The 24,676-nt window shown below is 41.4% G+C and overlaps 1 protein-coding gene across 2 annotated transcripts in view; it reads right to left on the minus strand.

Moving 5' to 3' along the window:
• MOB1B (MOB kinase activator 1B) overlaps positions 1 to 24,676 on the minus strand; it is a 43,123-nt gene that overhangs the window by 6,061 nt on the left and 12,386 nt on the right. For both annotated transcript variants that reach the window (XM_067297503.1, XM_067297502.1), the window contains exons 2-5: positions 14,030 to 14,196; positions 9,404 to 9,497; positions 2,969 to 3,102; positions 513 to 676 (exon numbers count right to left, since the gene is read on the minus strand). In XM_067297503.1, coding sequence (XP_067153604.1) covers positions 513 to 676; positions 2,969 to 3,102; positions 9,404 to 9,497; positions 14,030 to 14,196 — 559 coding nt within the window. The remainder of the gene's footprint in view (positions 1 to 512; positions 677 to 2,968; positions 3,103 to 9,403; positions 9,498 to 14,029; positions 14,197 to 24,676) is intronic.

The raw sequence follows: 24,676 nt of genomic DNA on the forward strand, positions 1-24,676 counted from the left end.
ACTCAAGTGAGAAGTCTTATTTAGATAGAAGTCAACTGGCAGTAAGCTCTTCAAGTCCAGGCTTAGCCACTAGAGCAGTTTCTGTCTGTCTGCTATTATCTGTATGGCAAAGTTCAAACTGCCTAAAGCTTTGTCCCCAGTTCAAGGGAGGAAACGTGTGAGGAAGAGGCTCTTTGTTGAGGTGGTGGGGGGGGAGGAAGGAACGTAGCTTTTCAGCAACCAGAGATGCTCAGAACGCTCAGATGCTGTCCTCCCTCTCTCATTTGTTATGAATTACTGTTCTATTTAGTTATTTGGTAGTGAATACACATACTTCGTTGAAACCAACTTTTCAGCTCCATGAATGTCCCAGCAGTAAATACAGACACAAACAGAATAAGACACAATTGGGTCTTACGAGTTGTCCATACTCATACAAACCCATCAGCTGTTAAGAAATTTAACGGGTGTTATTCTGATACATTACTTTTTCCAGAACAAAACCAAAACCCTCATGTACCTGCCAAACTTACCTGAACAAAAAATATAAAGTGCTTGAAAGAAGTGTTAAGATGTGCCTCTTCCTGTAGCTGGATCACTGGATCAAAGTGCTGGTGATAAATGTGAGCATAAACTCTGAAGAGACGCTTTAAAATTGTCTTTGCCACTGACATGAAATTCTTTGGGAAAGGGACACCTAGAAATAACAAAACCAATGGCATATTTTTTAATTGCATGTGCCACGTTCATATATTTTGAAAGACATGATAATTCAACCCTGTCTCTTGCACAAGGGCTGTTTTGTTTCACTCAGCAGTTCAGCTGCTCACACAACACAAACCAAAGCACAAGGAGAAGAGTTTTCCCTCCCTTCAGTAGTTCAGTGCCTCCCAAATTCGCTCCAAGATGAATTTGATTACATTTCTATTTTGAACCCACTTGGCTTCAGCTTCCAGCTACTGACTCTCATTATGCCTTAGTACGCTTCCCCAGAGAGCCTTCTCTGAACAAGAATCTTCTTCCCATATGGCCTCTAGCAGTGGGATTCAGATGCCCAAACACAGGCACCTAATGCCATTAGCAATGTCCTCAGTACCTGCCTGGCCTCTCACTGCCAGTGCAGAAAGTCTCCTGCAGGCTCTGACCTTCACTGCTGGTCCTGTGACACCAAGGGTACCTCAGTGGCAGCAAACACTTTTGTGTAGGTAACTGAAAGCCACCTTAATCACAAAAAAGCTCTCTTCCAGCTGTCTCGTGCTCACTGAAGAGACACCTCTTTCCCTTCTGACCCTCACCATCCCTCAGCCAGAGGCTTTCTTACCTGCCTGCTAAAATATTCCCAAACACGCTCCTTTCAGTCATTGTAGTGAAAATGACCCAGGACAGTTAAAATCAGTTTCAGTCAGTTTGCTAGTGCATGAGTTTTTATTAAAACTGTTCAGGGAAGAGCAGCCAGCCACTGGGAGCAATGTTCTCTAACTGACAAATCTACAAGCTAGGAAAACCCATGCATTAACCATCTAAATGGACTGAATCTTTTTAGCTTCTCATTACGTAGCAGGTTTCCCAGTTAGCTTAGCTCTTTCACAGCTTTTCCAAACGGTGAAGTCCCATCTGAGGGTCAGAGGCGAAGGCTGGATGCTGTAAGCCTGTCATGATGTCACTAATGCTTTAAAACACTAGCAATAAAATTTCCATACTCCTGCTTAAGTTTGCCGTGGTTGCATGTACATCACATTTCCTTCATTGGCAACTGTCTCACAGGGGTAGTTAATATTTACTTGGTTTTCCACTGCGACTTTTAAGTCCCTTTCTGAATCACTGCCTTTCAAAAACATATCCCACCCACCATGCTATGAGAAGAAAAAACTAACTTCACAGAAGTACAAGCTGCAGTAAAAGAAAGATCAAGTCCTGACATAGTCTTTTGGGCACAACTTTAATACAAACTATCACAGTTCAATATTATTCCTGTTAATACAAACTGTCACAATTCAACATTATTCCTGTTAGCAAGGTAGCAAATTTCTACCTTAGTTCTGAACTCTACGATGAAACATCAAGATCAGTGTCATATTGTAAGCAGACATTACGCTCACATCTATTGAGCAGGAAAGATTTAGATTTTTGTCACCTCTTCCCAAACAAACCAGCCTCCCCTGCATCTCCGTTTACTCTAAGTAAAAACAAATGCCACTTGATTCTGACAGGTGGCCTTGTTTCTCTGAACAGGCTTACTGAAGATCTGTCAAATGCTTCAGAAACTATTCACAAAACACAAGCAATCAAGAAATTTCCCTTCCTTTTTCCACAATGGATCATAAGCCTAAGAGTAGCAGCAGTGTACTGGAAAACTGCCAGTTAGAAGCTTTAGAACAAACAGCCTCTAGAAGAAGGCATTTTCTCCTTCTTCTCATTTCAGAACTGGTGGTGGTTTGTTACTTTCCTTGTTTATGAAGGAAATCTCTTAAAAATATACATCTTCCATTTTGATTTGAAAAGATGAAAAAATATGCATATAGGATCAAAGATGCAATTCCACTTCCTGGAATGTGAGGTCTAAGAGAAGTGCCCCATCAGGATCAAGCCTCTCTTCTGCATGAAAAAAAACTGTGAGTTTGCACCAATTTGCTGCTTACAAGGTGTTGATAACCTCTTACCTATTTCTAGGGGAACAAACCACTTTTCAAAATTAAAAAAAAAAAAAGCATTCAATCAAAAAGGTCAGTTATTAAATAGAAACAATACTTCCTACATTCTGAATTATGATGGATTTTTATTAAGAGTACTAACATATGGATCAGAGTTCATATGCTAATACATAAATTTTACCTTAACAGATCAAAGTGCCTTCCTATACTCAATGTAGCCTTTCACAATTGTCCTACTCTAATCAGATATTTAGGAGACCTTTCAATGTTACAAGACTTCAATATTTCTGTACAGCTGTAATCCCAATACATTGTTGAACCTGACTTTTGTACTTTACCTATTTTAGATGGAAATAGCGTTTCATCATCCAGCTGATCCTGGACCCAAGTCATCAGGTAATCAATGTACTTTGGTGCAGAGCACTTAATTGGTTTCTTTATGTTTGTCCCATCTGCCCAGTGGTACTCATATCTAGGTTGGGATGACAACAAGAAGACATTTCTTAACACAAGTGAATCATGCATACAGAGGCCTGGAAGGTTCCTCTTCCTGCTCCACCTCCCTTCTTCCCACACCCTCCCACAGCTCTTCCTTGAAATTAAGGTCCTGATGTTCCGGAGTCACCTGCAACTGCTCCACCCCTTCTCCCCACTGCAATCCGACTTTAGCTGGCCTCTCTTCTGTAGTCCGTGAAGGCCTTCAAAAAACTTCTTCCTTTATAGGCACAAGACTCATTCATCCTTCGTTCTAATACACCTGACAAAATGCATGTGGCAACCTGCAGTCAGAATATCCCTATACATCAAAAAGGTGCTGCAGGATTAGGTTTCCAACACTTACACAGAGCACTTTTCCTTGAAAAAGGCAACAACTACGTAGTCTTTTTTAAAGCTTATTCTTTTCCTACTTTTTTTTTTTGTGATAACCTGTTGAAGTGAAACATCAAAAAGTTGCATTAAATTCTCATACAAATAAAAGCTAAGCTCCAGGGCTCAAACTGGTGAAGGCATCTGACTGATTTCCAACTTGAGCCGATCCATGCTTGCGCTCCGTAAGTCCACTTTGTTCCCCAAGTTGGCCCTAGCAACGGGGTTTTCTTTGACTCCATTTGTAGAGATCTGCAAAGCAAGTGGCAATGCTCAACAGCTGCATCAGGTGCCAGGCAGACACATTAGGCCCCCAACATTGACGGAAATGCTTTAAACTTGAAAATGTCCTTACAGATTTTGCGTAACTGAAGACCAAACTACGTTTCTTCTTGTCAGAGATCCCAAATTACTATTGTATTGAAGATATGGGACAAATTCAGGGATATGTTAATACCAAGGAACACTATTACAAAACTGGAAGCTGGCAAGAAACGCATTTCAGCTGGTAGTTAGAAGAAAGCTTCTAAATTAAATAGTCCTCCTTAAAAAAATGTTCCTATCTGAAGGTCTGGCACTACCATCCAACTCACGGATGAAACACATTCAGAAAACCTGTTTCCAATTATACCACTGACCCACTGGATAGGTGTAGGCCAGTTACTGTCTTTAGCCTTTGTTTTCCTATTTGTAAATGAGCTGAGATTCTCCACCTTTACCAGCCACTGCATGATTATGGAGCAATAAAATGTGTGCTATTTTTATTCTTTTCTATTCATATAACTAATAACATTAACATCTTTTATGTAGTATGCTTCATCAGTAGATTTCACCATCATTCATTTTATAGTTACCATTTTAACTTCAGGAATTGTAAGAGCCATGGAAAACCGTATTAAGCATTATCCACTTACATGTGCAACCACACAGAAAAAAAGTCTTCATGAAATTAAAATGGAAGAGATTTATTTACTGGCTTGGGGATAGCAATTCCACCTAAGTCAAGGCACAAGAGAAGATGGCTAATCCTGAGAACAAGTAGCTTAAAAAAAAAAAAAAATCACATTTAACATTGGGAATCTGACAGTATCAGCTTTCAAGCGAACCAGTGTTTCTATTTCTTGCTAAGTACAAAAGCATAGATCTTAATATTCCTTGCCAGTCCTTAACGTCTGAACAGTTTCTTCTCAGTAGCCCAGAGCTGTGCGTAGCCATCTCTTCCATCTGAAAACAGCATCATTTCCCACGTCTGTTTTAAATCAGCCAGCCTTGTTCAGCCAACCAGCCAAAGAACATTGCTGAAGAAAGACTATCCGTGGGGTGAGCGTGCTGCCAAGCCAGAAGCGAAAAGGACTGCTGAGCTTTGCAGCTCTGAAATCCTCCCAGAAAAACTAACGAACAACGGTTCAGAGCAGCAGCCATACTCCTCTGCAAAATAAGGACAGTACTGTCAGCTCAAACAGTCGTGCTCTTACAGGAAACATACCTACCTAATCAACAAGCTCTACCTAAATTCTTTTTAGGAGAATTCAAAGAGATGTTATCAACAGCTAATATTTGTTCTCTTCACGGGGGATAGCGTGCTTTATTTGATTTTTATTTCTTAGTGCATAGGAGTATGCCACAACGTTTGGGCTGTGAACACTGTAGTTTAAACTTTGCCTTGCTACCTGCAATTAACTTTATAAGGACATTTGTAAAGGTCTACTATTTTAAAGATTGTACAGACCATTTGACATGAGTCATCTGAACCATTTCTGATCAAATTTGGCTTAAAATTTTGTTCTAAACATTCAGTTGTTTTGTCAGAACAATAACTGGGAGAACATTTTCACAATAAGCAAGAGTGAGCAGCATGTGCTGCTAACAACGGCATGAAGATACCGTTTTTATAATAGTATCAAATTAGAGGGTCTGAAAGCCTTTCAAAATTGTATATAAAACAACATTCAGAGATTCTATACACATTAAAAACAACAACAACAAATTATATCTCAAGCTTATGAGCAAACACCTCCGTCTCTGATAATAGAAAAAAATTAGCCTTATCATTATATGGCGCTCCTCTGGGGAAAATATATTGTGAACAACCTCTACTGTTCAGTAGAGGGTTTTTTTTGTTTTTTTTTTTTAATGGGCAAAACAATATGTGAGGGATACAGCAAGAAATACGTGGCTTACATTAACAAGTGGAGGAAAAAGCTAGGAATCCCTAATGACACTGCTGGAATTCTCTAATACTAATAAACCTAAGTTATTTGGCATCTATAAATAGAAAACCCAACTATGCTTCCGACACTAGAAAATATCCCCGAGTATAAATGATCACAGGACCAGTTCCTTCTACCGTGCAATTTGATGCACGTGGCCTGAAGAAAAATAGCTTGAGTAAAATTAAAGCCATTACTTTGCCCAACAGCAATGAAACTCAGGCCTTTTAAAGCATCCTAGGACATATACTTGGAACTGTCATCCTTAAATCTCAGCAAAATGGTATTAAATTGGAATGAAATAGATGAAAACATCATATTCTGTTTTGTCTCTGTTGGTCAAGTGACACAGGTGCAAAGCGGAGCATCACAAAAGGGCAAAAGGATCAATACTGCTGAGAGACCTAGGGTATTTCAAGAACCTGTGGGGTTTGGGGGGGGGGGGGTTTGCTGCAGACACAGTGGGCAGAAGACAGTATATTAACATTCAACTATACTAGATTAGGCTCAAGTAGGATTTATGGGAGCTGTCCACTTCTGAGTGTCCAGCTATTCTTATTTGAACATCTAAACGTAGATGCGCTGAGGACCTACAAACCTCATGAAAGTCAAAAGGGATCTCACCAACACTGGAATTCACTCACACAAATGCCTAAATTTGGATTTTAGATCCCCAGTTCAGACATCCAGCTTGGAGCAATGCAGCAGCCATGTCCTTTGTGTTCTCCATGAAGACTTACAACCAAGGAGAAAAATAAAGAAAATTCCTTCCACCCCACACTAGTCAAAGAGCGTATTATTTTTATGCAGGTTTTTAGCTTCTTACCATGCCTATTCCATTGATGGTGATGCTACAACTCTTAAAAAAATAATGAAAAGCAGTAACCAACTAGGTCTTGCTTGGCTTGTTTTTACTGAAGGAATGGAACATTACCATGAAAAAGCATATGTTTGGAGCAACACTAAGGTTTGGGGTTTTTTTTTAGTTGCTAAGACAATGAGCCGAGCAGCAGGACAGAGAGCTCCGTTCTTGAACTTTATGTCAATCATTAACTAACTCGAGGTACTAACACCTTGTTAAAGGCTAATTCAACAATTCTTCCAACAAAGACTAGTACAACAGAAGTCTAAGTGAGCCCACAGCACACATGCTGTTCAATGTTAGCAGGAAAGCCAAGATGGTGCTTTTATTTCTCCTGACTTAGAAGCAGTGTTCGGCTCCCATCTCCCATCCAGGCCCAGAAGCTACCTGCCTCAGCTAAGGCCTTCTTTTCAAGATCGCTAGGGAAAGAACCGGTGAGCCTGAGTAGCAGTTACACAGCCCCACGCATTTGCTTATTCTTAAAGGCAGCCCTTTAGAGACGGTAGCTCTCCCTGCATCAAAAACAAACACAAAACACCCATGCATGAATGATGGAGGATCTGTCCGTTGCCAAAGGGTTAATTTATTCTTTTAAATAGGTTTTGAAGACTAAACACCGGTACCAGGCAGTGGATGCAGGAAACATCATGCGTAAGCACTGGTTACCCTCCCACACAAGCAGTCTGGCTTAATTTTTCCATAGATTGCTACAAGCTTGTCACTTGTGCTATGCAAGTTGCGACTGTGCCATAATGGGTGTCAAACCACTATGTACACAGCAGCAGCTTACAACCCTTTCTCAATATATGGACCATAAGAATTTTTCCAGTGCAAATGTGTAGCTCTACACTGTGAATTTAAGTGTAACCGTAGGTTTGCTTTAGGTACCCCAAACACTGAGTTACTAAAACAAAAAGAAAAGCCCAAGTGCAGATGCAGTTTTACTGGAAGGCAAATAACTTTACAGGACTTGAATTGCACAGAAAGAAAAATCAAATCAGACTTTATAGCAAGAGGGCTTGCCGCTTTCAGTTCTCCCTAGTTATTCATGTTACTGCTGCCTAACTTGTTGCAAACCAAAACGGCCTTATCGTTTGGTTCAGCTAAATCATACTCCTTCGTTTGAATAGATGAGGCTGCAGTAACAGTAGCGGCTCAGCCAGCACGAGTAAGAGACAGTAACCGTCAGCCTAAGAGCAGTAGAGAGCACCTAAGAATCAATGCCTCTTGCACTGGTACAGCTGGAGCCAGAAGACAACAGGAAAGAGGGATAAGAAACACAAGAATTCTGCAAATATCGGTACTTCCATAATTTTTCCAGCAATATCTCTCTAAGAAAATTTTGCAGGTCCACTTTAACTTAAAGAATGGCCACATTCACTCAAATTAAACATACAGTCTATGCTCCACTGCCAGTCATGGCTGGCCTCCCAAGGCACCTGGTCCTGGGCCTGTAGTCCCAGTCGTGTCCTCCCCCCCCACACACACACACTCTTACCATTTTTCACAGACCCCATCCCTGAGCACTGGTGGGGCCTGCACAGTTTCAGCAACGGTTTGCAAATGCTGGACACAATGTCATCTAACCAAAAGCTCTGCAGAATGCATTTCCTGGACTACAGTTTCTCCTTTCTACCCACTTCATAATTATTTGAGCATTAGATAAATTCCTGTCACTGGTTATTGGCCCCTTTGGAGAGAAATAAATTGTTTAGATTGGCAAACAGATGGTTACGCCTCTAATTAACCTCAGCCCCCAAGTAACTGCTTCTGCTCAGACAAACAATAAAGCAAACAAATATTTTCATGATCTTTATTAATAAATAAGAGTCTGTTCCGCGTTCTGAAGTGCAAAGCAGGCCATGGGCTGTGTTATTGCACAACCTTTTCCCAAAGTTCTTCGTATAATAGAAAACTTCAATTTGTTTTATTTTTCGGCCCTTGCCTGGGTCGCAGCCGTAGGTTTGCCTGCCCACCCTGGTTCTGGCATTCAGTAGCGCCCGTTGTTAGTTAAGGAACGTAGCGCCGAAGCTGTTCTTCGTCTGTCTTGCTGCTCTCACCTTGCAGAGCTCATACTCCCTCTGCCTCCCAGCTCTCCTTCCCAGCAGCACCCTGCTGCCCTTCCTCAGCTCCACACCTCACTGGCTCGGAACTCTGACTTCGGACAGTAACAACAAATTTCATTATAAAGGAGGAAGAAGCGGAGAAGGGGATTGCTTTTCTTTATTTATTGCTTATTTAGGATTCTAAGGTAGCTTAAAAGGAAGCAGTGCCCCCTCTCTCCGCTCGCTTAGAAATGCAGGTATTTTCCACTTTGGAAAACACAAAGCAGCTGGAGAGCAAGCAACAACACAAAAGTTCAAAATCTGTACAAAAGTATAAACAAGAATCAAGGAAGTGAAACAACTGAGTGACAGTGTAGGGGATTTTTATTCAAACTGCTCAAAACTGTAGCTAAGTTTCTTTTTATAAAACTTACTGGAACACCTACAAGAAAGGTTTTGGATCACCCTAATTGCACACTTGCAGATAAAAGCTTCAAATTTATATTTAGGAAGCCCTCAGTAACGTATCTGAACCCAAAGAAAAGAACAATTTTGATAGTCATGCTATTTCCCAGGTTAAATAAAAAATGAGAGAACCCTTCCCTTCACCATTTTCTTACAAAGCTTCAAGCTTTTTTCCTTCCTTAGGTAACAAGAGCAGACATCCTTTCCACCCACAGAAGTTAGCTTATACTCAGCATTCAAAGAACTGAGCTAGTCTCCAGTTTTCACATGCAGAATAATCTCAAAAATTGCACATTCTCAATGATGTGTAAACAATAATCTTACTTTGGGCCAGCAGACATCACGGGGCAACTCTCCTCTGTGCAGAAGTCTGTAATGGTTCCATACAGCATATTGATCTGGTTGAAGAAGTCGACAGCTGTAAAGCATTTAAAACATCAGTTATCACTCTGCAGGGTAACTGCAATGCAAGCTTCCTGCAGCTTCAACTGCAAAACACCCAGTGCTGAAGAGGGGTCTGGAATATATATTTTTTTAAATGATAAAACCTCTTTGTCATTGCTTTTTAAGACATATTATAAAGGAACATGGAACATGACCACTAACTAACTTTCTTGAACATTCTCTGGCAAGAGCTATTGCCCTTTTCACTGCAGCAAAATCTTCATTTCAGAGGGAAAGAGAAAGCAGTGTTATTTCCTCTTCCAAATGTTTGGTCCGTTCTATTAGAATCCCAAATTCTACTGGCAAGTTTATAATAAAACAAAGATTTTCAAGTGTAAACTTTCCAAGTAGAGAGAACTGTTGCTCATTAGCTGACACGAAGGTCCCTCAAGCCTCATATCCCAAAAGACTATCTTTCCAAAGAATATTTATGCTACATTAAGACACTATGCACATGGAGGGGGAAGGGTGTATAGAAGGCAAGACATAGTTAGTGTCAAGTGAATTCTGTTCCTCAGATTATCAAGCCATTACCACAAATCACCAGTTAGTCCACAACACTTCCTCATTTAAGAATTATCCTTTGAGTCTTGTTCTTGAGTTTTTTTGCTTAGGTTTTATTACGTGTTTGAGAAAATAGTTCTCTTAGCTGAAGTTTTTTTAAACACTCTACAGTTGTAATACCCGATTAAAAGACTGAAAGTTAATGTATCTAAGTATTCCCGCAGATCCTACTACTTTGAATGGGAGTTTGTGCGCTCAGAACCTTTGAAAAGCAAAGCTCTTCTTCAAGAAGCTAACGGTAGGCTTGGTTTTTAGGAACTGTGACCACTGTAAAAAATTTGTAAGAATCAGCTTTATCTCCCCTTAATGCACGCTCCCCCTTGCAAATGCTGGGAAGCACAGAGCGCTACCAAGGTTTCGATACATAAGTTGTATCGTTTCAAAACGTCTTTCAAACAATGGATGTCACAGGTGAAATTTAAAAGGGACCAATAAGAAGCACTAGGAAGTAAAATTTTAACTAGGCAGGGTTAAAATCTTACCACTAAGTAAATACATGACATGACTCCAGAATAATGGTTGCACTAAATATTCTTATTTCCCTTATCCTAGAATAAACAGCTGCTCTAACTTCTGCTTCTGCATGAACCCAAGAAACACAAACAGACCAGAACATAAGACTGGTGGGATTGGCTTTAGTGTCCTTGTTTGTTCAGTTTTATGCATGGCTGAAATGTAGCCATCATACGAAGGCCCAGATCAAGTGTTGTGGAATCCAGCTCCTTCTATTTTCCCACAGTGCTTTACATATTTCACTGCTACACCAACATACCCTCAAGCTGAAAGGGACTATATATAATGTAAAAATGGGGTTAATGTCCTAATGCCCAGTTCATGCTACATTGCCTCTTACTCTTCAGAGCACTGGGCCTGCCACCTTGGACAACAGGAGCCTTTACAGCTAGAAGCTTCATTTGGCGGTCACGTCTGCAAGGCTAGTCCTGGTGGTGAGGAACCAGCCCACAGTCTGTCTGAGCTTGCAACATGGCATATTCTCATACGATCAGTCTGCAGGACATGGTGGAATTAAGAGCAGCAATACACTCTTCTTGATCTGGTGCCGAGCTATAAGAAAGCCGGTGCTGTGGCTGTGACAGAACAGTCAAAACCATCTTGCGTTACTTGGTAGCCAACCCAAATTCACATCCTTTACTTAAATCTACAGAGAATTACAAGTCCTCTAATGAAAAGGAGGTCGACATCCTGAATTTCAGCACCAGCAGATACCACGTACCATGAAAGGGAGTGATGAAAAGAAAGGGATAAATACTTTAGCTCCCCTCACTGATTTTTCAAGAGAATAAACATTAAAGTCTACATGCACATCATGGCAGCAAATTACAGCTATTGTTCAGCAGACGCAGGATACAACTGCGTCATGACACTTTCCAGGTATCAAAAAAGGGAAGTAAGTAAAAACTGGTAGGGCATGCATCTAGCCCAGTTCATCTCCAGCAACAATTTGTTTTTTCTCCCCCCCTGCAGAAAAGCAACAGCAGAAAATAGCAAGAAAAATAGGGAAGGGTTGACAGAAAAGTTACAGAGGATGAGGACTGTTAAAGCTTATTTGGGTGGGGAGAAGAGATACTTAACACCGTACACACAGCAAGAAGCGCTTATATACTGCCCTTATTTCTTAAGCATACGGAAGAACTGTTAATTAAGTTTCCATTCCTCGCTCCCAAAAGAAACCACAGCCCAATGTTTGCCTCAAGGCAAACACGTTCAAAAAACCCACACAGACTTTGACACGATGACTGATTATTGTGAAGCCCACTCTTGCAATCCTCAAAAGAGCATGAGACATACCACCCATCCGCCAAAGCCAGCACTGTCTGACAAACATGAAAACTGCAGGCACCTCCTCTCCAAAATGTGTAATGCAGTACAGTGCCTGCGTGCATTTTCATTTCCTCTTTTTACTCATGGTTCTGAAGTTTGTAGGGTTTAGTTTACTTTTTCTAAGCGCTTTTCTACTTGAAGTAGTGCACACTGGTGTATTTAAGCAAGATTCTCATTTCTGCCCCCAAATATGTCTTTGTTTTCCAGACTTTTTTTAACGTTTATCAACTATAAAGCAATAGGGGTACTGTATTTCTCAAATTGTTCTTAATACTTTTGAAATCAAGGGGATTTCAAATGAAACCAAGAGGAAACTGATTATACATTTCTTACCTCAGAATTTTTTAGTTTGAAAACACATACTTTAAAAATTCACATGTAGTCAACTCATTACAGGAAAACATCAGTAAGGCTATGGATTGAGCAAGAACTAGAAAAGAAGAGTACATTTGTGCCTGTGCTCTCAGTACATGAAGGGCAAAACCAACCACAGTAAGTAATACTTTTATTTACTTATGAGACATCTCAATCAACGGAAGAGGCTTACGGCTACCACTAATTGGTACTGGGCGTAGTAGAGGGATGCTTTAAGTCAAGGAAGCAGCTCATCAGGCTAGTTAATCACTTCTAGGGAAAAAAAAAAAAAAGAAAAAAAAATCAACCCCCCCCCCCCCCCCTTTGCTGCAATGAGGCATGGAAAAGGACCGTTTCATTACCGAACCCAGCTGTTACCACAAGGCAAGGGCCACTCTTTTGTTAAGTGCTTCACTGCCTTTCCCCACCCAGCTAATTTAGCAGTCAAATCATTTGGGAGGGGAAAAAGACCACTGCCACCCAGGAAAGAAAAGACATGGAATGGCAGATCCACCAAAAGCAGAAGGTTGCAAGCAATATATGAAGGGTCCTTAGTAAAACTCACTCATAAAAAAGGGCTGGCTTTTTTTAGACTGTTCTGCAAGGCAGTGTGAACAATCTTTTATTAAGAATGGTGTCGGTAATTTCAATGTTCCCTGCAAACAACGGCAGCTCATATACCAGAGCACTATGTGACTAATTAAGAACTGGAAGGTAGAGGTCAATACGACAGTTTCACTTCCCAGACATGTCAAAGAGCAAGCAGAAACAAATAGAATCACATAAAATAAATAATTAGAAGAGATTTATCTTGAGTACAATTTATACTGCACTGCCATGTACAATCAACACCGTACAATCAGGGAATTCAAATACACCAAAGACCAGAAAATAACCAGACAGGGCCCAGGGTTTGCGGCAGCCCAAATCCTGCATGGCCTGCATAGGATGATAGAATTTGGGCTAATCCATTCTTTTAGGCCAGAAGAAAGGCAACAAATTCACGAAGCAGGGAGAGGAAGGAGGAGGAAACTTGGTAAAGCAATCAGAAAACACTAATTTAGGCATCACTGTTCGGCCTGCCTTGGCTGAGAAAAGAGAGCTAGGAGAAACTGCCTTACAGGAAGTCAAAATAATCAAGTCAAAAACTTACCAGAGCAAAGGCTGACAACATGGTAGAAACAAAGCAAAGAACTAAATTTAGGAATACTGCAAAGATCAACTTCTGTATTTGTTACAGACAAAAGGAAAGCCAAGCCATATATGTGACTGTAGTCTTAATGTGCGTCAGACTTGGCCCTCAGCACTTAGCTAAGGTAAGGTTTTAAGCTTGAATGCAGAAGCTTGGCTCTACCATTGAGCAACAAGCCTGACAGGAAGTGCTAGATCGGACCCATTAAGAAGGCACTGACAGGCTCTTTTCTAAAAACAGCACTGGCATTTCTACCTCAGCACTTGTTTGTGAACAAGTGCTCAGACTTTAACCACTAAGAACAATAATTATTTTGTTACCAGAAACGTATTTTTACCACGTGAAGCATAAGGAGTTTTTGTCTCAGTGAGCCACTCTGCAGCTGTCAACTCTAAGTGACAAGACATTCACCTCTCCCAATTGCAGCACAGCGCAGAGTGGTGTACACGGGACAGAAGTGCCCACCACACTAGAAAGAGGTACATAGTTGTCCTTCAGCAATGCTCAGTCCACGTTCAGTGTCCCCCTCACAAATGACAGGTTAGCCAACTTACTGTTAACTGCAACCCATTCATTTAAGTCTTCACCCTCTGGAAGCATAACGGCCATTCGGAGATTACCACTTCCAAGCGTGGCTTCAGCATGCTTTAGCAGCTCGTACTGGTGAGACCCCTCTGGAATATTCTTCTTTGGTTTGAAGGTTTTAGAAGAGCGACTACCACTGCAAAAGGGAGAGCAAATATTTAGAGAACTTGTGAGAAGGGAGGGGAAGAAGGAAGGAATGAACAAGCCATGCACAACCACTAGATTAGTGTCAAACACTTTTCCCACTCCCTAATTTTCATGTAGAAAAGGGGTATTTAACAAAAACTGAGACAGATAAGTTTCAGATGCTTTTATCTGTTTTTTTAAGCAATTAAATCACTCCCCGCTACACACCATTCTCAGCTGGTCGCCTTACTGTTAAGGCAGCTGGACAACAGGGAATGCTTAGACTCCTGTCTCTCTCGCCAAATCGGATCACAGGCAAGACAGCACCAAAAAAGTACTTATTTCCCCAGAATTTCAACAGCTACATTTCAAGAGCAACAGCCTTGCTAAATAAAAATCTTCAGCCTCAACAGTCATGAAGCTTGTCACCATGATATAGAATACTAAATAACAGAAAAACTCACATCCTTTCTAACAGCTGCCTTCAAGAGACACGAAACGTCATCACACACGCAGAAGTATACTCAGAGGTAAGGTCAGCTGGTCCAGAACCCTCTCTTTTCAGATCAGCTATGGTGTCTTAAATAAGGTTACTATTAATTCATTGAAAATAAGCAGCTATTATTTGGAAAAGCACACCCTTTGGAGTCTTACCTAATTCAAAACAGTATCTTAGCTACTTCAATTCACCAGCAGTGTATTAGATCCTAATAGTTGTGTCAAAAAGTTGGGGGGAGGGTTAAATGGCAACATAAAATACACTTTGCAAGTATCTGGTGCTATTTAGGAACTTAGTTTTTAAATTGCGGTTGCTCAAAAATATGAGAACACTTTAGCTGAAGACCATCTTCCTAACCATAAATTTGTTTCAAAAACATGGACTGAATTAGAAAAAAGTTTAGATACTTGAACGTTAAATGATGGCAGTGAACCAGATAGCAAATTAACTCTTAGCATGCCAGAAACATGAGATGCACAAAACTCCAAATATTTGCGGAAGAAAAGTGTCAGATAAGCCAACATGTGTGAATTTTTAGTATATGCGTGAAGAAAACATTTCTGTTGGAAAAAGAAAACTGACCTCCAAATTCCAAAGAAAGAACATAAAGCAGTGAAACCCAGGCCACAGAATTTTCAATGCAAACATTGCCCAATTCTCATTTCTCATTACCAATTATTTGCCAATTTTTCAACAGCTCTCCACAGGACTGAATAGAATTTTTTAATTTTTTTTTCAGTGGTACAAAAAAACTGTTTTGGGGTAGAGGTGGAGGATAAGGGTGCTCCAGGGCTCACCTAGTGTTTGAACTGCATAATCAAACACACAAGGGTTGCAGCTGATCTTTGGAGCAATGTTAATGCTCATGGTCACGGAGAAGCGCGCCAAGAAACTTATTTTTCATTTTGTCCCCCACCACCACCACCACTCTACAGCCTGATACAAGAGAAAATTAAGAAAAATTGCTCATTTCTAAAATCCTAAATGCTAACAGCTCTAGCAGAGACACTATGCACCCTAAAGAATACCAAAAATATTGTTCTTTCCAAAACATGACAGGTGATCAAGAGAACATACTGTATGCCAAGCATGTGACAAAACTATCTACAGTTAATTAAGTCTCTATTTAAATCTGAACAAGAGCAGGGTAAGAAGAAAACATACTGAAATTGGAAATAAGTAAGAAGCTTCCCAAATTCTTTTGGGGAGGGAACATCTCCTTCTTCATAGGAGCATCCTCGGATACAGACCAGATGCCACAAAGCTGGCTGTTAGAGATTTAAGTGGTCCCGGTCCTACTCTGACATCCCTTTGCCACAAAGCAGCATCATTTTTCCCTGGCCTCAAGAGTAATCCTGTTTTCTAACCCTCATAAAAAAGCACTTAGCTGGATTAAAAAGAATTGTGGGATGGTATAGGTGATGACGCACAGGACAGGGTATAATTCAGATGGATACTAGGTGCTGGCACAACACTGAACAGTGCCTAGTGCAGTCAGCTGCTAAATGCAACTAACAGCCAGAAGCAGGATAACGTGTGGCTCCCATATACTGGTACAGGACACTTCTAACATGCACTCAGTCATTTGCATTTTACCCTAAGCAAGGATACCAGATTCAAATCTTAAATGAAATAATTGCCTCCCAGTGGGAGTGAGAAGCTACTGCGGCTCAGGGAGTTCCCTTCCTCTCCCACCCCCCAAGGCACCTGCATTTGTTGCCAAGCCGGGTTCAAACCAACTCAGAAGAAAAAGCAGCTGTTATCCCCCCCCCCCCCTTACAACTGACTGCTAGTGAAGCAGGTTTTTCTCTTTGGGAACACACGCTTCATAGCCGAGATGCCAACAGGGGGAGTAAAAATACCATCTAAGACATTTGGCAATTGCCTTGGTGTATGTCTGCATGGAGAGGGCTGACACAAGGTCATATTCACAAGCGTGAGAGAGACTGGTATCGTCATCTTTGCACGTGTGTCAGTTTAAGCAGAAGAAAAACAGCCTAAGATGAAGACCAGCACATCACTTCCTGACTTGCCCAGAAGATTGTGCTCTCACTACATAACTCAACCACCAGGGAAACCAACTCCCAATACTTGCACAAAAAGCAAGCCAAAGGTTTCCAAGAACTTAACACCACTCCAAAGCTCAGTTAGTCATTCATCACAAATGGGAAAGGAAAATAAAAGATTCCCTTTCCCCCCTCTTTCCTTCCCTCACCTTCTCTCAAGGCCTAGCACCATCAGCTTCTCTTTCGGAGTGCTGTTACTTAGATACAGCGAAGGAGACTGAAAGAAGTAGCTGCTGTAACCAGTCTGGTGCAGCTGCCTGAGGCCAGATCTACAAGCCCACTACAGACTGCTGGGTGGATGGAGCTCTGTGTGCCGGATGAGAAAAGCTGCTCCATCAACACAGAGGGAGAACTTACCAGGAGCATCTAGATTCAGAGAAGCCAGCAGTCAAAAAGCTACCATCAAAAGGGCAGCACCTCACTTACAGCTTCAGCTCAAAGTCTTTGTTCAGAAGGAGGAGGAGACGGAATAGGAACGTACAAAGCAATAGCAGGAAGAAAGTTTTTTTTATAACTAAACCAACAAGCGGTTTATTTTGGTGTTCTCGAAAGAAGTAAGTCAGCAGAGGGGGCGAGGTTCTAGAACAAGGCCCAAGGAAAGCACGGTGAAGGAACTCCCTGAAGAACACGGTCTATTTTGAGAAAACTCAGGGTAAGGATTCACACCATATCCATCCCAGACCGTGAGCTTGCTAGATAACAAACCACGTCACTGCAGGCCTGTTGAATATCCAGAGAGATCTTCTCTGATCAGGGAAGCAGAGGAAGTATGACATGTTGTAAAGTCATTAGATATCACTTAATCTCTGCTATCCTGTTCCCCATAAACAGGGAGTTTCTTCCCATAAGTTGAAAAAAAACATAAAACCAGGATACACAACCGTTTGGTCTCATCAGCTCTCCCAAATAAGCCATCCCTTGTTTATATACCTGTATTTGCCTCCACTACCTTTCTGATCATTACTTGTCTAATTCAACACAGCCATTCCTAAAACGGCAGGAAATGGTCTCATGCAAAAGACAGTCAGTAAAGCATCCAAAAGGAAAAGCAACTAGGGTAAATCCAGGCCGCTAATCATCACATGCTATGGAAATATCTGCAATCTTGACAATAAATTATCAAAATTCCATGCATTCGTGCAATTAACCATGCAAGAAGTCAGCCAACTGCATGTGATACACTTCCAAGAACCTAATACAGCTTCTCTTAGCCAAAACTCTCATAGGACAAGTTTGCTCTTGGGCAGTCTAGTTATAAATGTCGCTACAAACATGGTTTCAACTACTTTATTAGTCCAGAAGCTCTCCCGTTATTTAACCAACACCATCCTTTTTTTATTGACATCTTGGCACCATCACTTTAATACCCCTTCAAATGCTTACCTTTTTTAAGGAATCCTGCTTCCTCCCTAAATCCTGAACACAACAGCTTTTGTCTTATTCTTGCTTCCTTACACTATGATTCCCCAACACTGAGCTGAAGGCATCTTACCAAAAAAAAAAAAAAAAAAAAATCATTTTAAATTATTATGTCAAGCTGGTTTGTATGAATCAGATTTAGAAAGTCTTATTGCTCCAGGTCTATTTCCTGAACCACTTGGGCATAAAAGGAGGAATGTATGTTTTAAGAGTTCTGCTTGGTGGCCGTTCAATTCACATAATAATACATGTCTTCACCAAGTATGACATTTGATTTTCATATATATTTCATAACAGATTAGTTATATCTGTGGATCATTTCTCCTGAGAGTTTAAAATGCTCAGAGGCAGTAGGCAGCACCTGCCTTTCCCTGTTAGTCCCTGAACTCTCCTTCAGTTTTGAAACGTTACATTAATGCAGAAGTGGAAGGGGACGGTAGATCTCTCTGAAACACCACACTGAAGATTTCATTTTCCTTGGACATTAAAAGGACATGAAACAGTGAAAACATTGTGTCATCTTCAGAATTTCTCAAAAGCAATTTCTATTCCTCCAAAAGGAACCGACTTCCCCCAAAATTCTTGCAATTCCAAGGACATTTAGCTCATTTAACTCCTACACCCAACATTTCTAGAAATTGTGCCCTTCTATTTTTACAGGTAAGTGCAGTTACCGAAGTGCCAGATGCAGTTTGATCTAGCACTAAATCAGGCAATGTGTTTAAAGTAATTACTCATTCAGCTGAGCCGAGGCTCAAAGCCTCGCTAGGAAGCCCCACCTCCGAGCCACAAGAAGCGCTTCCCACCATCTGAATCCCACATGCCGCTTTGCCTCACAAAGACGTCACGACATGCCTGTAAGCAAGAACACAAAACCTCCTCTAAAGCTGTAATTTTATTTAGTCATCTGCTGACAGGGAGGGTTTTAATGATGCAGATTCTGCAGCCTGGTCCATGTTAGGCTGGCAGAATCACATCTCCAGAAGAAAAGAGTATTCTCGGGCATCTTTCTTACACCACACTTGCCTAGCTGCCTGAACAAACCCACTCCAGCTTCAAATTCAGCACTGGCAAACCTTTAAAAAACAAAGCAACTAAATAGCCAGCCAAAACTCTTGCTGTATTTCCTTTTAACTGGGGGAAAGAAGCCTCAAAAGAGAAACCCCTACTTACACATCATACTCTTAAGGGAAGCACTTCGGCTGGCCTCGCTTAGACCTCCTCACACAAAAGATATCTGAACCCTTCAGTCTTCCACCAGAGCCTTCTACCTGTTTCTATAAGGCCTGTGGCATATCCATGGAAGTTTGAATTAAAACAGAGAATTTTAAAGTCCTTGTGCATAGAACCAAAAACCTGACGGCTTGTTCTCACCAAGAGCTAACTCAAGCGCTTACCTACTGTTCTGACCACCACAGCTCGTATTCGCAAGCAAAAACCTGGCCCTGAATCCAGTGTGCTTCACGATCCAGCACACGGATGCATATCAGAGTCCAATCACTGCCTTTACAGAGGCGGCCAACCTATCCATGCTGCGGCCTCCTCACATCCTAAATCATAGAAATATTGACAGTACTCCAATGTCTTCCCCAAATCCCTCCTTTGTGAAAAGACCAGACCAAGTTACCCCATAATTCACTGACAATGCATTAGAGCATCTCAGACTAATGCAATGCTTATAAAATGTCCAGAAGTCCTACTGCATCACTGGGAAAATGGAAGAAGGGAAAGAGGAGATACCACCTGGCAGAAGGTGCAGAAGAATCTGATAATCCTTTCCCCTCCACCCCCCACATAACTAGTTGTGCATCACATACAGAACAGACATGTCTTACAAGATATAATGATCTCCTTTTAAAATATCACAAGTATTTAACTTCCACAGAAGGTAGGGAGTACTACTCTCCCAATCTGTTTCAGGCTACCTGGAGGCTCAAGAGCACACTGCTGCAAGTACTATAAATCACATCATGAGACACTCATGAGTGGACTGTTTTGTCAAACACTGGAAAGAACAGAATCTTGCCCTGGGGAAGAACAAACAGAATATGCTGTAATGGCACCTTTTTCAGGATGAACCTGCTACATATATTCTTCTGAATTGTATACATGACTAAGGCCATGGGATATCATCTTCATTTCTTCCCTCAGGGGAATGTCCATGTAACTAACTTTGCAAGTACGACTACGTGACTCAATGCCTGCAAAACATGTTCACCACCATGGTCCAACTGAAGTAAGCCCCTCAAAATAGCTTTTTAAACCAGCATTTGGATGTTCTCGAGAGATTCTGAAAAAGCAGAACTCAAGACAGTTCACAGAACATTTACCTGGCGCATGGAAACGTTTAATATTTCAACTCCTGCTTTCTCATCTTCAAAGGCCTTCACAAGCATTAATTAATCCTTACAAAGTATCTTTGAAGTAGGTATCATTAGCATCTTGTTATAGACAGGGAAGCTGAGGTAGAGACTCTGCCACAGACCAACAAGTAAATTTATCAGAGAGATGTCCTCCTTGTCTCCTTTCTCCTGCTGTACCTCTTTTTAAACCCTGATATACAGAAACACTGTAAGGTGAGAACTAAGCACCCGAAAAGCAAGCATTTCCAGCCTTCAAACAATAATACTGGGCTTCAAGTTATAACATCCTGCTAAGAACAGACACATTGGAGTATGACCATGCTGGTTTCCAAGAGCCAAGATATCAACATAAAAATTAAAATAAAAGTTCCAGCTACTTTTTAGAAACCAAATCAGTATTTCAGCACTTAAAAGTTTTTTCTCCATGACAATCAAAGCATCAGAAGGACAGCAGGAAAAATTAAATAGCGCATGTTCAAAATCTACACTGACAAGATTTAACTTGAGCATTTCTATTTATAACACTGAGTAGTCACAACATTTCTCTTCTGAAGAGAGAAGGTGTGTGAGCCAGGCATCACTTTCTTAAGTTCTTACAGTACCAGAAGTCAATAACTTTTCAGTCTAATTCCTATTCATTAAAATAAGCCTGTCTCATCAGTTCATTTTAATTTGGAGGTAACAATCCAATGCAAGTATTCAGTAGGCAAGCACTCCACAATCTGGCATTCCTTTGAGGTGCCACCATGCAGCAGGTCTAAGGACAAACAACGTAACAACCAACATCCGAAAGAAAAAGACAGCAACGAAGCTTCAGTCCCTTGTTCGCAGAGGTTACAGTGGACCTGGCTGGGAAAGTGATCCCTTTTGTTGTTTTGACGCCAGGGACCACACAGCATCCAGCAGGATGAGGAACCCTGGGGCCTAGCTGCGTGACACCTGTAGACAATTTCTGGAATGCACTTCTACTCCCTGATACTACTTTCCATTAAGGGGACCACGAGACCCCGTGAACAGAGCAGGCTAACAGCTCCAAAAGAGATATGGTGCTGTCCATCCAGCCAACTCAAATTCCAAAGACTGGAGGTGCTCCAACACAACACAATACTGGCTTACAACTGAACACTAAGAAGTATTTGAAGACTGTTCAACACAGTATAAGAGCTGAAAGCCAACAAGCATATGTATAAATAGAGCACGTGCAAAAGCGAATAGCTCTCACCCAGAAAAATGTACATGTGTGTAAAATTCTTCAGACACTGTCACGGTATTATTCTGGACAATAACAAAAGCAACATGCTTCTAGAGAGCATACTCATCTAACAAAAATAACTTTTAAACGTTTTAAACAGTTAAACTGTAGCAAGCACAACTCTCCTCACAGGCGGGGAAACACACGCTTTGCCAGTATCACGAAGCAAACTGAAGTAGACAAGCCTGAGGATTAGCTAAGAACTGCCAACTCCTCACACAACATAGTTGTTCTCCCAAAAATCCAAGGTAGTGGTTGGAAAGCAATTCCAGGACTAGATTTTTTTTTTCTAAATACAGGAAGAATGGGTTGTGTCGACTTAAAAAAAACATTCTTGGACACATGGTCTAGGGATAAAGAATATATGCTGTTTATTGTTTACATACTTTGTTGTAGTAAACAATGACTGAAAAGATTTTCCTCAATGGCACACAGCTGATGCTTCCCGGGGTGGCTATTATGAGATGTAAGAATAACCTAAATTGTCTACTACCCCCGGATTAATTACCTGGAATTACAAATACCCAGGTTAAAAATGGTGAAATTGGGGGGCCTGTGAAATGCCCCTTCCCAAAGCTAACACTACATTCCATAACTGAGAGGCCTTCTCTTTATTAAGACATGTCCTTTGCCCCTTCAGGTAACATACCTATCGCCTACCAAAGTCACAGTCAGTTGCCAAGGCTACAAGACTGATCTCACGCTTTATAACCCAAGGAATAAGAGCCAAATTTCTTCTTTCCAGATTTCGGCACGCTCCTTCTGTAGCACTGTAATTAGGGAAGCTTTATAAAGCATCTTCAGGAATAAGGACCGGATTTTGCCAAAATAATAATTAGGCTTCCAGACATTTCTGTGCAAACCCATCTCCATCGTATTTCCACAGTAGCTCCTGCTCACTCCGAACCGGGACTGCTTGCTAAGCTGCGCTTTCGGTTCAAACGCTTGTCTCTTTGTCATTGCAAGGAAGGGAGCTTTGTTTCCAGCTTCTAGTGACACACTCCCTCCACCCTTACGCTGGCAACCAGCCCCGGCCGCACCTTCCCCTTGGCCGGACGCCCAGGAGGTCAGGGAGAGCTGCTGCAGCTCCCGCCTGGGCAGACGGCCTCGCCGGAGGAGCAGGCGCTACTCCCCTCGGATCCCCTCAAACGGGCTTCAACTGAGCAAAGTCGTGCTGCCCGCAACAGCCATCGCCTTGCCAGTCTGGCTGGTGGTTTCTCTTAAAAGCCCCAGATCCTTGAACTTGCGAAATTAGCAAGAAATTCACATTTAAAGAAAAAAAAAAACATCCCAAGGTAACAGCTAAAAACCACAGCTTTCCACAAAAGGCAGGGTGTCGTTTCAGAACAGAAAAGGGGAAAGCTTAGTTTCAAACACCACAGCTGCTTAAAAAAGCCACCAGCAAAGTGAAACTTTGGGATTCATGTATCTAAAAAGAAAGTATCACAGATCTGGGTGTTTTAAGACAATATCCTGATTTTTCAGCATGTGGGATTGACAATGTTGGCAAAGCAATATGGGTTATTCCTAAAACGAGTGCTTCCTTGGATGTCTGGAAATGGAGTGTCTACAAGTCCAGACAAAAGCCCGAATCCCACTTCTTTCTTTTCAGTGAAATACTATTATCTGTTCTTCCCCATCCCACCCTTTTTCTTTGCCACACCATGGAATAATTTTAATTTTCTGTATGCTTTCCAACCTGAACATACGCTTCAACTGATGTAGTGACCTTCATTTTTAAAACTGATATGAAATAACACCTTCTACTGCCGAAGTATTGACAGTGAAACAAGTATTTTCATGAGATTTTTGATTTTATATTCATCAAGGCTGGAATGCAAACCTGTCGTCTTTCTCCTAGAAAATTAACTGCCTATCTTTATAGATTACAGTTTCAGAACGATACCAGAGGAGGCAGATTAAAAAGTCATCTTATCAATAGATCTTTAAAAAAAAAAAAAAGTATCACTATACACAAGACTCCACATGTTAAAAGAAGAGCAAGAGTTTATCAGATGATTCAGAACCAGTAAGGGAGAAGTTTTTTTAGGGTAGCCTTAAGGAATGGTTTTGCTTTTGCTTGTCCCAAGCATCACCACCCCGTGTTGCAGACTGTCGTAACACATACAGTTTGATTTTCCTCCCACATTTTTTCAACGACTTTTTCTTGCTTTAAACATTGCCCTTCATAAAGCGAATTATACACATTTTTGAGTCAGTGAAATGAAGCAAATTCAGGATCCATCTGGCAAAAGCCGGATGCTCTTACATGCACCACAACACAGCTGAAGAGAAGCTTTTGTCTTTGCTCCCCAGCAGCCCGTCTCAGGGGAAGGCAGAAGGCTGGCTGATTAGAGGACAGAGGACCAGCCTGGCCCTCCGAGGCTGAGCCATTTATTTCTTCCATGTGACACCTGCCCTTGCTTGCCCTGCAGCAACACACTTCGGGGTCAAATCCACAGAAGTTTTAAGTGGCCACAGACCCTTTTCTACAACAGCTAGGTGCCTGCACTTCTCTGCGTCTCTCTCTGCCTCTTTTTCCATCTGCGATCTTAGAATTTACCCCTGTAAACACAGGGGAGGTGTTACGTTACAACGGTCACAGCTACTACAACGCCATCCACATAGGTAGCAACGGGGTTCCTACTGCTGACCCTGTTGCACGCAGCCCTTCTCCCAAGTAATCAGTTCCTAACGCAAAGGACAGGCAGGCGTCCAGAACACCATCCTGTAAGCAGGAAATCATCATCAGTTTGCTATGCTCCCGCACCAAGTAAATTCTCTTGTTTCATTAACAGCATGCTCATTTAATACAGTTTCATCCCCTGGAAAACCCTTAAAACAAACAAAACAAATCAGAGTTTCAATCACTGAATACTACTGGAGCTCTC

This window comes from Apteryx mantelli, chromosome 5 (assembly GCF_036417845.1).
Source record: "Apteryx mantelli isolate bAptMan1 chromosome 5, bAptMan1.hap1, whole genome shotgun sequence".
Taxonomy (NCBI): domain Eukaryota; kingdom Metazoa; phylum Chordata; class Aves; order Apterygiformes; family Apterygidae; genus Apteryx; species Apteryx mantelli.